Source organism: Onychomys torridus, chromosome 13 (genome assembly GCF_903995425.1).
Source record: "Onychomys torridus chromosome 13, mOncTor1.1, whole genome shotgun sequence".
In the NCBI taxonomy this organism is placed as follows: Eukaryota; Metazoa; Chordata; class Mammalia; order Rodentia; family Cricetidae; genus Onychomys; species Onychomys torridus.
The window spans coordinates 69,228,638-69,244,165 of NC_050455.1; the positions used below are offsets into that span (position 1 = coordinate 69,228,638).

The following is a 15,528-nucleotide window of genomic DNA, read 5'->3' on the forward strand; positions in this document are numbered from 1 at the left end:
TAAAAAATAAAAACTAAAAGAATGGAAAATGATATGATATGAAGACTACTCAAAAGAAAGCTAAATAGCTGTGTTAACTAAGACAACTAAAATGTTCTTTAAACATTTAAATAGTTTTATGTATGTGTATGTGTGTGTGTGTATGACTGTGCCACTTACGTGTGGGAGGCCAGAAGAGGGCATCAGACCCCTTGCAGCTGGAGTTACCTAGGGCTGTTAGCTGCCCAGCATGTGCTACAAACTGAATTCCAGTGAGTCATCTCTCTCCAGCCCCCCAAAACAGTGTTTTTGACCAGCCAGGACTAAAAAGGTCAATAAGTTACAAGAATCTTAAATAAGCATGTACCTAGTTCAAAGCACAGCAACAGCACTGATGCAGAGCAAATGTAAAATTGACAAGCCTTCTCTCCATGTTTATAGAAAAAAGAATGAGAATCAAAAAGAGAGAAAGACACACTCAACACTGTCAAGCAATCTGACACAAAGAAAAACAAAACCTCTACCCAACAACAGAATACCATTCTCCTTAATTCACTCACAAATCGCATCATGGGCCATGGTACCAACCCTATCAACTCTAAAATAACTAAAATCATGCCAAGTATATTTGCTCATCAGAAGGTATTTTTTTTTCAACAATAACAGAAAGATATCTCCAAAATCCACAAATACTTTGGGGAGGCACAAATCAATCACCAATGGGCCAAAGAGGAAATTTAACTGCTTACCCAAAAAGACAAAACAATTTCTTTCAAGAATCATATAGACATGACCTTGCTGACCTGAGTGGCCTACAATTGTCACCCAGAGCCATGGTGTTGTCCAGGCCAGGGCTGCTGCCAGGAGCCCTATCTGGGTCCATGGCCCTACAGTGGCCAGGGTCTGAGTTGATGCGGATGACTGGGGTCATCAGGTCAGCTGCCTGAGACCATGTCAGTATCTGAGGACCAGGCCGCTGCCAGAGACATGCTGATCCAAGCAGCCTGGGTCTGGGGTGATGTCCATGGCTCCTGTTACCACCAAGGGTTCTGTGGATGCCCAGGGTCTAGTAAGCTACCTGAGACCACGTTGGGTCTGAGGGCCATGCTGCCACCAGGGCCATACTGATCTGGGTACCCCATGCTGCCACCAGGGCTATGGTGACATGAGCCATGTCTGGGTCGGTGGTCCCACTGCAGCTGGGTCTGTGATGATGTCGACGGCCCATGTTAGCACAGGAGGTCACTGGAACCATGATGTGCTGAGCCAGCCCTTCACTGGCCCTACCTTTCGCTGGATACAGCAGCAGGAGAGCTGATGACCCCCCACCACCCTCTACCCTCTTAAGCCTCCTACAGCAATCCAGAGGGAAAGGGCCCTGCACCTCACCTGGACAAAACAGTAGAGCTGGCTCTCACAGTGGGTGACCTGGATCTGAGGACCCCAGAACAAAAGAACTGGCCCCCTCTTTGCTGCAGGCTGCATTAGGTGAGCTACCTGAGGCAGTGCTAGCGAGACTAACAGGTTACTGACAGAGAGATCCGGAAAGAAAGCAAACCCAGCAAGCCTTCCTGTGATGGTGATCTTAGTTGTCAACTTGATGGGAGTTAGAACCTCCTCTCCCTACATCTATGACAGGAATGTTTCAACGGAGGTTTGGTGGAAGAGGGAAAACACATTCTCAATGTGTGTGCATCCATCCCACAGACTGAGGCCCCATGATGAATAACTAGAAGAAAACAAGCTGGATACCAATATTGTGTCTCTCTGCTTGTGGACTATAGACACAATGTGACCATGAGCCTCATATTCCTCTCTCTCCCAATGAGGACAGACATACGATCAGGACCAAAATAAACCCTTTCTTCCTTAAATTGTTTTTATCAGGCATCATCACAGAAGTAAGAAAAATAGCAGTATACTTCCCTATATACTGGAAAACAGTCACCCAATGAAGGATCTTCAAGCAGAGATCTTGAAGATGAAGGAGAGATATTGGAGCAGCAATGTGTTGATATTTTATTTGTGCTCTAGCAAATAAAACCTGCCTAGGGATCAAAGGAAAAGGCCAGCCACTATATTAAACATAGAGATCCGACAGTGGAAGCACACGCCTTTAATCCTAGCATTCGGGAGGCAGAGATTCATCCCAATCTCTGTGAGTTCAAGGCCACAATGGGAACAGAGCCAGGCATGGTGGCACATGCCATTAATCCTAGCACTAGTTAACCATAGAAGTCTGGAGGTCTGTACAGACAGACAGGAAGTGATAGAGTAGAGGAAGATGGCAGGGCACAGAAAGGCATATAAAGCGTGAGTATACAGGAAGTAGCTCTCTCTTGGGCTGAGGATTTCCTAGTGGTAAGAACTTATGGCTGGCTTGCTCTGTTCCTCTGATCTCTCAGCTTTTACCCCAGTATCTGGCTCTGATTTTTTTTATTAATAAGACCATTTAGCAATCCGTGTTACACAGCAATGTGCAAGTGTTGGAGATGCATCTTCAAAGCACATGCAACAACACTGATACAGAGTAAATGTAAAATTGACAAAGCCATACTACTCTAAAAACTGTTATCTCCATGTTTATAGAAAAGAGACAGATATGGACAAGATGCATAGTGCCAGAAATTAGTCTCATTTCAAATTATCATTATTCATTAGAGGCTCTAAGCTTGAGAATAATTTGTTTCCAAAAAATACTTTAAAAAGGTGCTTTGCCTTATTTGTCAAGTGGATAAAGTAATTCTTCTGTTGTTGCTGTTTGAGATATGACCTTCCCATATAGATCAGGCTGGCCTAAAACTCACTTGGGACCTTACTGCCTCTGGCTCCTGAGTGGTGGAATTTCAGACATGCATCACTACTTATCATCTAGAAAATGAATTCAGCGTGAATAGTCTTGGATAGACTTTCTTCATTACTGGCAGGAGTAGTGAACAATTCGTGCAGATGGACTATAAGCCTTTATGTCACTATACAGCAATATACAGCTACTATAACTGCAGGTTCAAATGATCCATGCAATTAAACATGCAGAAATTGACCTACAAAGATAGCCATAACTGCATTGCTGTTTGAAAGAGGAACTAAGGAAACAGAAAAGATTTTAATACCCATGACCAACAGACTGGTTAAACAGACAATGGAGGGCTGAAGGGATGGCTCAGGTTAAGGGCACTTGCTACTCTTGCAGAGGACTTAGGCTCAGTTCCAAGCACTCACATGGTAGCTTACAACTGTCCATAACTCCAGTTCCAGGAGATCTGACACCTTCTTCTGGCTTCTATAGGCACCAAGACACACATGGTATACACATACATACATACATGCAAAACACTCATACACACACACACACACACACACACACACACACACACACACACACACGTATAATGGGCTATCATATTGCTAGTACAGGAGAAAACAAACAGGGAAAACTAAAGAATCATGGGAAAGGAAGGGGGGTCCTAACCGTTGCTGACTGGGGGTCAAGAGGGTCTCCCAAACAAGGTTATGAACCTTGTTAGCAGTAAAAACATGTCTTGGTTTCCCCATGACCTGTTTATAAATAAGAATATCCCTTTGACCTCTGTGACCTATGCTTTTATCATATGAGTCTATAGACTATCAGTCCACCTCAGAAACCACCTTATAAGCTCATGCTTTTGTTTGTGGTTTTAGATGGGGCAGGCGGATGTTTTTAAGACAGGGTCTCATATGACCCCAATTGGCCTCTGACTCACGATGTAGCTGAGCATAATCCTGTATCTCCTGTATTTGTCTCCATATCTCAAGTGCTGGAATTACCAGAGTACACTACCAGGATAATGTGTACCACCAGGGTAGTATGCACCACCATGGTTTTAACAGTGCTAGACACAGAACCCCTGGCTTGTTTCACAAGAGCTGGGCAAGCACTCTAACCAACTAAGCCATATCTCCAATCCATAATCTCATTTCCAAAATAACGATTCCTTAGATAAGTTTACCAAAACTTCCTTTTTTTTTTTACTTACTTTTTGTTAAATCTTTTCATTTCTTACCATACTATAATTTCAAAAGCCACAAAATTCATGTGGATAGTTTTTATAGAGAAACTTCAATGAGACTCTGTTTTGAGAAGCCCATGCCCACTTCAGGACATGTAATACTGCCTTCCTCTGTCAGAGGGCAACTTTTAGGAACTGGTTTTCTCCTTCCATCTCCTCAGGCTTGCATAGTAAGTACTTAAACCCGAGGAGCCCTCCCACTGCCAATACTATAGTTTACCTTTTTTTTTTTTTTTTGGGGGGGGGGGGGAACAGTGTCTCACTATATAGGCCAGGCTGGCCTGGAACTCAGAGAACAGCCTGCCTCCACCTCCTATGTCCTAGGATTAAAGGCACGTGACTGGCATTAAGCTCTTCTTAGACCCGTCTTACGTTTTAAATATCTAGCTTAAATCTTGATTTACCTAAGTCTGACTCTACTTCATACTGACTCGGCCTGAAATTCTTTTCTGCAGCATAAGTCAAGCATCCTGATTTCTCCCATGCAGAGGTCTCCAAAAGGAACTCCTGAGGCTACAAGCAACAGTGTAGGGTCACATCTCCTTGCTCTCATTGCATGAAGAATGATGATGTGTAAGACCTCTGTTAAGTGTAAGTACACTGGAAGAAATGGCAGCTATTTTCTCCTCTTTATATATTCCCTCAACCAATCAAACTGTCAACTCATCTTAGTGGCTCTATATAATCTTCTACAAATTACATTTAGATGATGAGGGGGCACAAAGGAGCCTGAAGCAAGTATTTTCCCCTTAAAAAGTCCTTTTTTTTTCTTGTCTGCATCAGATTATGTCTTTCAACAAACTTTCTAAATAAACTAGAAAAATGAATATTTATTCAAATTACAATCAAAATTCAGAACACCAGTTAATATACATAAGATTTTTGAGGTTCTTTTTTTAATGAAGGTTCTCTCAATGATCACATTGCAAAAGTCACAGTCTTACCAACTTGAATGCTGGAAGAGCAGCCTGATGAGCTCTAGAAGCTCAGAATACAAGCAATACTAAGTTTAGTAACCTAGACTTCAGAAATGCAGCCTTTGAACTGGCAAGCAATTTGTTCCCTCTCCAAAGCAATTTTCCTATTGTATTGAAAATTTTACTTCGGTATTTAAAAACAATAAGATGATGAATAATGGATTTTCCCCCCCGAGGCAGGATAAGCAGAGAATCCTAAGTGTCTTTGTTGCCTGGTGTCATACACACTTAATTGGTTTGTCACTCAAGAGAAATCAACGTTTCCAGCAATTAAGTATAATTCTGGAAACATTTTTAAAATGAGTAAAAACAATGTGAACAAAGAAAACAGAACAGATGACATAGACCCAAGTGACTCATTCGAGAAGGAGGACATGCCACCTCAGCTGCTGTGACAAGCAGCAATAGACTGCTCAAGTACTGGAGGGCACATCATTTCCATGAGTCTAAGTGAAAGAAGGCCAAGGCAGTGGCTATCTTACACTTACATGTTACTTTAGGTGGCTGACAGCTCTGCTGTTTCAAAATATTCTTGAGAATTTATATTAAAGTAAGAAATTAATTTGAAGTACAACCTAATGCTTGAAACTTTAGAAAAAAATAACATAGCCTCCTCTGCCTCCGTGCTAACAATGTAGAAAGACAATGCAACAAGTGAGTGCTGTATTAGGAGATTGCAGACCCTGTCAAATGGAGCTGTGGAGTTCAACTGGGTCACTTCCGAGTCATTACGAAGCAGGTGAGAAACTGGGCCTCTCCAGAGGGATGTGCTGCCCCTTGGCCATGAACAAAACAGCTTATGGAAGGTGGGGGCACAATTAGTACAAAGAATTCACCAAATGCATGAAAAGAAGAGAGGATTTAGAGAAACACAATGATAACTAGCCACAGGCAAGTGCTCAGAGGTTATATCAAGCCATGGGGTGGTTGAAGTTCTTTTATTGCTGTTGAAGGGAAGTTGCTTGGTCTCATAATCATGGGCCATTGAAGTGGGATCTACATGTGGGTGAACAGACAGGCATCTCATTATCTTCCTGAGATGTAAATTTTATACACCTTAAGTTGGTTTTTGAGTCTGGTCATTTCTGTAAGGTACCACGGTCATTGATGGTTGGGCTCCAAATGCCTTTGTAAGATATTATGGGTCACTAGAGATCAGGCATGATTATTAAAGTGTGGCATTCTGCTTTTATTCCGGGCCTTTTGTCTCTTTACTCTCCAAATGTGTGACAGAAGCTTAATGACTCAGTGTCAAGAGACAGGACTGTTGTGGAATAATGCTTTTGTACATTGGTTTAATAAAACATTGATTGGCCAGTAACCAGGCAGGAAGTATAGGCGGAATAAGCAGACAAGAAGAATTTTGGGAAGAGGCAGGCTGAGTCAAAAGACGCATGTAACAGGCACACAGGTAAAGCCACAGAATAGTGGCAACATATAGATTAACAGAAATGGGCTGAGTTTAAGTGTAATAGCTAGTCAGTGGTAGGCTAATGGCTGAGCAGTTTTAATTTAAGTTTCTGAGTGATTATTTTATAAGCAGCTGCAGGGTCCATGGAACTGAGTAGGACAGGAGAGAACTTCAGCTACACAGGACCCAACCTGAGGTATTTCTGTTATGAGATAGCCTCAAAAAGGGTGAATGCTATCATAAAGGAGGCTGGCTCTCTCCTGCTCCTGTGCCACATAGAAAACACAAAAAGACATTCCAGCATTAAACCATCTTGACACTGAACCATGCATCCTTAGAACTGTAAGAGGGCAATTTCTGCCAGGCGGTGGGTGGTGGCACACGCCTTTAATCCCAGCACTCGGGAGGCAGAGCCAGTAGGATCTCTGTGAGTTCGAGGCCAGCCTGGGTCTACAGAGCAAGATCCAGGACAGGCACCAAAACTACACAGAGAAACCCTGTCTCAAAAAACCAAAAAGAGGGCAATTTCTGCCCTTTATAAATTATCTAGACTCAACAAACAGACTAAAACTAAACTAATGGTAAAGCAGTAATAACCAGCACCACTATCATCAAAGTAACTAAGGAGACAGTACCAGAAAAAATGCCATGGTCCTGGCTGAAAAAACAAGAACAAGGAGAAAGACTAGCCAGTCCCCTGAGCTGGGAAGTAACCACAACCTTGAACTAAGTGTTCTGGGTTGGTTTTTTTTTCTGTCTTGTAAATTTCTTATTTTATTTCTTACATGTGTGGGTATTTTATCTGCCATGTATGTCTGTACACCACGTGCATGCTTTGTGCTAGTGGAGGCCAGATGAGGGCACTGGACTCCTGAGGACCGCAGTAACAGACGACTGTGAGCTGTCATAGGTGCTGGGAATCAAACTCAGATCCCAGAAGAGCAGCCAGTGTTCTTAACTACTGAGCCATCTCTCCAGCCCCAAGCAATTAGTGACTTCTAAAAAGTTCTATAAGAAACCTAAGAATTTTTAGAATAAAAATATATATATACCAATACTATACATGGAAAGAAAGTTTTGAACTAGAATTAATGATATAATATCCAATATTAAACACAAAATAAATACAAATACAGAAATTTTAAGGGTCATGACCTGCTAGCTCAGGACATAAGTTCTAGTTGCCTGTATTGTTATGGACCCTATTACCAACTCTACCTTCACACTGACACCTTTAGATGTAAGAAAGCCGAGAGAAACGTGCCTACGGGGACAAGCGTAAAGGATCTCTTACTTTCACGTTCAACGACGATCCCTTCCCAGTGAAATTATTAACTTCTGCAAAAAGTTGCAAGGAAAATTGTGGGCCGGAGCAAGTAGAAAAGCACCATCTTAAGATTCATTGTGAGGCTGAGTGCTCCTGACTGAGTCCTGGGCTCATCCCCAACACCACAAAGGAGCCAGATCCCTTCAGCTGTAATTATCACAGCAAAAAAAAAAAAAAAAAAAATCATCTTTATAATTACTAAACTATTAGATCATCATAATTATAAAACTTTTAGGATTCAAAAAATATGTAGAGATCCTCAAAGTAAGAAAATTACCATTATAAAAATCTGTGTTACATAAACCAAGAAACACTAATATTTTCAGATACCCAGATGACACCCATCTGTTCTCAGCATGAATCTCTTTTTAAACAATGAAGTTAGCTATTATAACAGGGCAAGTGCCTCCATGCAAGGCCAATAACTCCACCACTGGGAAACTTGAAGAAAAAGTACTAGCAAGCATGGACAAATAACACCATTAATTTACTATCCAACTATAAAGCCAATCTGAGTGACACAGTCATCACTTAAAAGAGAAACAAAACCACAAAACTAACAGATGCCTTACTTTTATTCAAAAGAAAAATCAATACCTCACATGAACAAAATAAAACCAAAAACATACATACTCCGATGACTCAGGAGGGAGGAGTATGAAGATGAAGGCTGGGGTGGCTGGGTTACAGTTAAGGTACAGGGCACACGCAGTTTGTTTGCTTGTCTGTTTGCTGGGGATGATGAAAATACTCCAGCACTGACTAGTAATGGCTGCACATGTCCATGACTGTGCTAAAAAGCAAAAACTGCACACTTAAATTAGTGATGTGTATGGGATGACAAATATACAAATATACCCAAAACACTGTTAAACAACAAGCAAATACATAATAAAGGTGATTTTTGTTTTTGTTTTTAGAGACAGAGTTTCTGTGTAAGAGCTCTAGCTATCCTGGAACTCGCTCTGTAGACCAGGCTGGCCTCAAACTCACAGAGATCCTGGCCCTCCGGAGTGCTGGGATTAAAAGTGTGCACCACCACCACCCAGAAATAAAAGTGATTTTTATATGAAAGAGTAGAGCTGAAGGAATACACTGTAATTTTGATGTTAATGTCTCTGGAAATCCTTAGATTTAATCTCTCTCTCTCTCTCTCTCTCTCTCTCTCTCTCTCTCTCTCTCTCTTATACACACACACACACAAACACACACACAAATACACACACACACACACACACACACACACACACACACACACACACACAGTGGAGATGTGTGAGAAGAGAGAAGGAAAGAGGACAAAGGGTATGCGAAGAATCCCCAACCACTTTCCAGATGTAAAGACCTTACCTGCAAGGTCTGTGGGGCCTTCAGACTTCAGTAACCAGACACTCCAACAAGACTAGTGGGAATCTCAAATGGAGGCAAACAGAGCACCCTTGCCCTCTCAGGAGTCAAAGGTAGCTATATAGGGAACCTGGCCCTTCAAGGCAGTGTCTTCCACATTCCCCATGTACTACTAAAATGGTACCACAGCAAGTCTAGTAAAACTGAAGAATTAAACAAGGCTGAGAGTCTTATCACATATTACCCAAAATTTCAGGATCTCCAGAGACATTAACATCAAAATTACAGATAACAAAATTTTCTGACATGAGTTTTAAAAATCTATCATTAAAAACAAAAATGCTTAAATGGTGTGGTAGTTTGAATGTAATTGGTCTCCATAATCTCACTGGGAGTGGCACTTTTAAGAGGTGTGGCCTTGTTGGAGGATGTGTGTCACTGTAGGAGCAAGGTCTCCTATGCTCAAGATACCAACCAATGCCACAGACCATTTCCTTCTGATCAAGACATAGCCAGCACCATGTCTGCCTGCATGCCACCATGCTCCCCGACATTATGATACACTGTAAGCCATGACCTCAATTAGATATTTTCCTTTATAAGAGTTACTGTGGGGCTGGAGAGATGGCTCAGTGGTAAAGAGCATTGTCTGCTCTTCCAGAGGACCTGGGGTTCAATTCCCAGCACCCACATGGCAGTTTACAATAGTCTATAACTCCAGTTCCAGAGGATCTAGCATCCTCACACAGACATACATGCAGGCAAAACACCAGTGCACATAAATTATTTTAAAAAATGAGTTACTGTGGTCATGGTGTCTCTTCACAGCAATAGAAACAAAAACTAAGAGAAATGGGAAGCTATGCAGATGGCATCAGTTGGTAAACGGTCTGCCATACAATCATGAGGGCTTGTGTTTAGTTCCTACTCTCCACAAAAAAAAAAAAAAAAAAAAAGCATGTCTATAACCACAGAGATGAGGATGTGAAGACAGGCAGAACATTTGAGCTCACTTTTCAGCCAACCTAGCCAACTGGTGAGTCCAGATTCAATTTTTTGAGACCCTACCTCAAAAAATACAGGAGAGACTTTAATCCCAGCACTTGGGAGGTAGAGGCAGAGCCAAGAAGATCTCAGTGAGCTCAAGGTCAGTTTGGTCTACACAAAGAGTTCCAGGACAGCCAGAGCTATTTAACAGACTCTGTCTCAAAACAAACAAACAAACAAACACCCACAAGAACATATATATTGTTCATATATATAAGCTTCAGTGGGCAACCATGAACACATGAGTAATGAATGGAAAAATAATCCCCACAAAGAGCATTAACATGAAGAAAAACCAAGTGGAATTTTAATGCTGAAAAGGTAGCTCAGGAGCAGAACAGAGGGGAGAATTGGCTAACTTGAAGACAGAACAGGAACTGCTCAACCTGAACAGGAAGGAAATGGATCTCAAGCAAATGACACACTCAGGACTTGGAAAAAACTCAAGAAAACCTTTCTGAAGTATTACCAATGCCACAGATAAAGAAATGCCAGAGAAAGGGCCTCAAAAATTCACATAAGGACAAAAAAAAAAAAAAAAAAAAACACATAAGAAACCCATGAAAAAATCATAATATCAAACTACTGATCTCTTTTATAGTGAGAGAAATCCCACCTAAGGAGTGGGAACTCAGCTGACAACAGGTTTCCCATCAAAACCACAACGTGTCCTAACTTTTTCAAATGCTGGGAGGACTGTCACTGTCCATTGCAATATAGTTCTTTTCCTTTTCCTCCAGGAATGCCTCCTGGGGGATCTCTGAAAACATACACACCAAACAATGTACATGGTTACGATTTTCCCTTTACATACACACCTATAATACAATTTAACAGTATATGTCTAAAAAGATTGACAGGTTCACCTCTTTTGTACTTGCGACCATTAGTAGGTAAAATGGGAATTATTTGAACACTGGAGTTCCATAACTGTCAACACCATGGTGGCCAAGGTCTATACAACAACAGTAGAGGTAACTTTCAAGTAGTTAATCATCAGGTGATATATACAAGGCACAGAGGGACAGTTCACATCCCAGACAGGATAGACTAAAAGACTTCCTACAATATCCAGGAACAGCACATCTAATTACTTATTTCTGGAAATTTCCATTGAATGGCTGTCTCTAATGCATACACCTGAAAGCACAGAATGTAAAACTGTAAAGGGTGTAGTTATTATATTCCTGAAATTAGCCTTCAGGAATGTTCCTCAGACAAAGGAAAACTAAGAACTTTTCACACATATACTCCAAAAGAATCACTATGAAACTGTTTAAATGGAACAGAAATAAGAAGTTCTAGAATATCCGAAAAATAGGCACTCAAGAAAGGGCAAAAAATAAAAAAAATAAAAAAAGGATGAGTCAATGCAAGAAACTTTCTCTTCTTGAGGTTCCTAAATTGAAAGAAAAAGCAAAAGTTATAACACTGTCAGATGTGGACTTCCTATATATGCAAGGGAAACATTTGTATACTTTCAAAATGTAAAACTTACATATAACATTACAAGTACATTACCAAGGTACTAGACCAAAGGACATAAAGAGGTAAATCTTACACAAAATATCAACAGTATACTGCGATGCATTATGTGTGTATACTGTAATGCCTAGAGCTACTCTAAGTAACTGCTATACACCAGATGCTCTGAAACACACTATACATGAGTCAAAATAGTTCTATGAGTGCTACCAGCTGGTCTGGGCTAGCCTGGTCTACAAAGTCAAACTGCCTTGAAAAAATATTTTGTTCAAATAATCTGAAAGAAGGAAAAAAAAGTGTAAGAATGAAAGTCAGGGGAGGAAGGAGGACAGGGGACCCATGACTGATGTGTAAAATTAAAACACAAATTAATAAATTTTTAAAAAGGGAAAAAAAGAATGAAAATCAGAAGAAACAAAAAATAAAATGCTACACTTAGGTTCTAATGTATGGGAAATCAGCTTGAATATAAATGGCCTTAATACACCAGCTTAAAAAAAACTGAGCCAGGGATGATGGTGTATGCCTGTAACCTCAAAACTCAGATGTGGAAAGAGAAGGCTAAAAAGTGCTAAGTGGTGCTCTACAATGTCAGACCCTGACTCAAACAAGGACAAAAGAAAAAAAGAAAGGAAGGAAGTGGGGAAGGAAGGGGGAAGGAAAGAGTGGGGGGAAATGACCCTGATAAATTGAACAAAGAAAATAATCAGAAACAAAGGAATATTACATAATAAAAGCAAAAAAGCAACATTAAACATTGAATCCTGAATATGTAGGCATCCAACAGTAGAGGTTCAGAATACGTAGAGCAAAACGACTCAAAATATGACAAAAATATAATTTTAAAGGCAGCATATTTCCAAATAATCTCCTAAAATTAATCACTTACAAAACTTCTAATTCAATGATTCCTCTGGGTTCCATCAAAGGGAAAGGGAGAAATGGGAGCTTGGAGAATCCACCTCCAGGCAAGCACTCCAAAAAGAGGCCCCTTGCTGAGGTTCTGGAACCCTCAACCAACGTTCAGATGAGAGAAAAAATATATATGAATCATCATTTTAAAGATGAGGAAATTAGGGCTTAGAGAAAAGGACGGCCCCAAATCAAACTACCAGTAAATTCATAGACCAAGATCCAACTCAGTTCTTTAACATCATTCGAACACTTGCCCTGTTCGTCCCTCAAAACGGCCAAAAACCAGACTTCCAACAGTACTCTTACTGCCCAGCCTTGACACTTGCAGTATCCTCAGTAATTTCCATAAAAATAAATAAGACAGGGCGTGGTGGCACATGCCTTTAATCCCAGCGCTAGGGGAGGCAAAGGCAGGTGGGATTCTATGACTTAAGAAACCAGCCTGTTTTGCAGGGCAAGTTCCAGGCCAGCCAAGGATACACAGTGAGACCTTGTTTCTAAACAAATAAATACATAATGTTCAACCCAAAAAGTATTCAAAAGCTCTGATTTGGAAGGAACTAGATATTCGGTGAAATCTGTACTTTTTTTTCTTCTATGTATTAGGGTCGTTTCTTCAATACGTCTACAAGAAAATTAAAATTTGGTTACTACGAGGTAATTAACTCTTCATTTTAAAGTTTCTTTTATAAATCAGAGTATTATTTTCTTTGGGTATGAAATTATATGTATGAGACTTCACTTAAAGCAAAGTCTGCACATTTTAATTCCATTGCTAAAGAGTGGCTCCACTAAACAGTTTAACCTCTCTAAATATCCATTTCTACCCGCCCAAAACATCTGTCAACAGAAAGTATTGTGCCGCACACTCGTGGCTAAGTACAAAGTGGGCCTAATAAGCGCTTCGCGTCTGGAAAACTCAGTGACACTCGGCAAGGCGTGTTTTCTCACACTCATTATGAGTTGCACCTGTCACCTCGGCCCGCTCGCCCACACAGTAAGTTTTGGGGCTCCTGAAGCGACGCGAGAGGCGGAGCGGCGTCCCTGAGTCCCTGGGCGCGGCTCAGCCCGTGGCCCTCGGAGGGCTGTGGAGTCCGCGGCCTGGCGGACCACGGGCGGCAGGGACGACCCGCGGCGCCGGGGAGGATCGGGCCCGCCGTTACCTGCCGCGCCGGTCGGCACCCGGCCCGGGCCCAGCGGCGCTGTAGTAGGCCGCGCGTCTCTGGGTGGCTGCGGCAGCCGCCGCGCTGCGCACCGGGTACAGAGGGATCTGGTCCGCCATGCTCCGGCCAGCCCTGCCAGCTATACTCAATTCCGCCTCTCCTTCCAGCCGGGTCCACTCAGTTCCAGCCAGGGCCGAAGCACCCCAGCGCGGCGCCCCGCCCACCGCGTGTCGCCCACTGATGGCGTCACAGAGCCGCGGAGGGGCGCTCCGGGGGCGTGGGCATCGTAGGTCCCGCCCCCGTCGGCGTTGTCTGATGACGATAGTTTGAACATTGAGGTCCTATGGCGTTCTTAAGCTCCGCCCCGGTCATGTGTCACCAAACTCGGTTACTTTAAGTGCTAGAGGCTTTCTCTTACTGCTCTCTTCGCTCTCTGTCTCTTTTTTCTCTCTCTCCCTTTCTGTCTCTTCTGTCTCTTCCCTCTTGTCTCTCTTTTCCTCTCTGCCTCTGTGTGTGTGTCTCTGTTTTCTGTTTCTCTGTGTGTCTCTTTCTTTGTGTGTATGTGTGTCTCTGTCTCTTTTCTCTGTCTCTGTGTGTGTCTCTCTTCTCTGTGTGTCTGTCTGTCTCTCTGTGTGTCTCTCAGTCTCTCTTTCCCTTGTCTCTTCTCTCTGTCTCTCTGTGTGTCTCTGTCTCTGTTTCTCCCCTCTCTCTTTCCTGTTTCTCTCTGTGTATCTCTTTCCTCTCGTCTCCTCTTTCTCTCTCTCTTTGTCTGTCTGTCTGTCTGTCTCTCTCTCTCTCTCTCTCTCTCTCTCTCTCCACACACACACACACACACACACACACACACACACACACACACACACACGACCACCTCACAGCTTATAAACTGGCCTTGTGACTGGCCCTCCTCACCTAAGCGCTCTAACCCCATGGTTCTACTGTGTCCAGTTTCTTGGAAGCCTGGCTGCAAGAGCGAAGGTGAATGTCGCCCACAGTTCAGGTTCTGGCAGGATCCACACACAGGGAAACCACGCCTATGCCATGGAAGGTTCAGCCTTCATTAGCGAGGGTAGATCATGAAATCCACTTCCCTTGCTGGCTTAGACCAGCCCAGGACCCTCATCAACACCCATGTGGCTGTCTGCCACAGCACCACGGCTAATACCTCTCCGTGTTCGGTGTTCTCCCCATGATCCCCCTTTACATTGCTGATTATCTCTCATTCCATCTTGAGAAAGAGCCAGACCTGCTCTGAGTCACTTTGATGTATAGAGTAGCCGCTTTCAGGTTCTGCCTAACCTGGAACAGCTCCATTTGACAAATCAAGAGCGAGTTGAACTTAGTTATTCTGAATCTTGTTTACATAGGTAACCACCCACCCTCTGCCAGCACACCAGGAGGCACAAACTGATCATTTATTTAATGCCAATAAATAATGACACCTATGAAAATATCAAACCAGAAACACAGGCACATGCACTTATCAATCAAACCTTGCACCTGGGACTATAAAGGAACACCCAAAGACCAAAATGTGGCAGGCAATGAATGCTTAAGGAACCTCCTCTAGGAAATTACTATAGCAAAGGAGTTCTGCCTCTGTCCCCAGCTCCAAAAGCTCCTAGACAGTTTCTCCTGATTCTGATACCAAAGTCACTTCATAGTGACACTAGAAATGTCTGTGCTGCATGTGACTTCTTATGCGATCCCCTACAGGTAATCTGCCTCCCACTTAAGACAGTTTTTCTAAACTCTGCAGCCTTTAACCCTTCCTTTGCAACTGAGAGAGAGAAAAGGTATATGAATGAGTATAATATGTAATGTATGC

General features: G+C 42.4%; 1 protein-coding gene across 5 annotated transcripts in view; it reads right to left on the bottom strand.

The window, feature by feature from the left end:
- The window catches only part of Atp9b (ATPase phospholipid transporting 9B (putative)), a 230,947-nt gene extending 217,017 nt beyond the window's left edge, over positions 1-13,930 (bottom strand). For all 5 annotated transcript variants that reach the window (XM_036204413.1, XM_036204417.1, XM_036204414.1 and 2 more), the window contains exon 1: positions 13,701-13,930. In XM_036204413.1, coding sequence (XP_036060306.1) covers positions 13,701-13,819 — 119 coding nt within the window. In that variant the 5' untranslated portion in view covers positions 13,820-13,930. The remainder of the gene's footprint in view (positions 1-13,700) is intronic.
- Between the last annotated feature and the right edge of the window lie 1,598 nt (positions 13,931-15,528).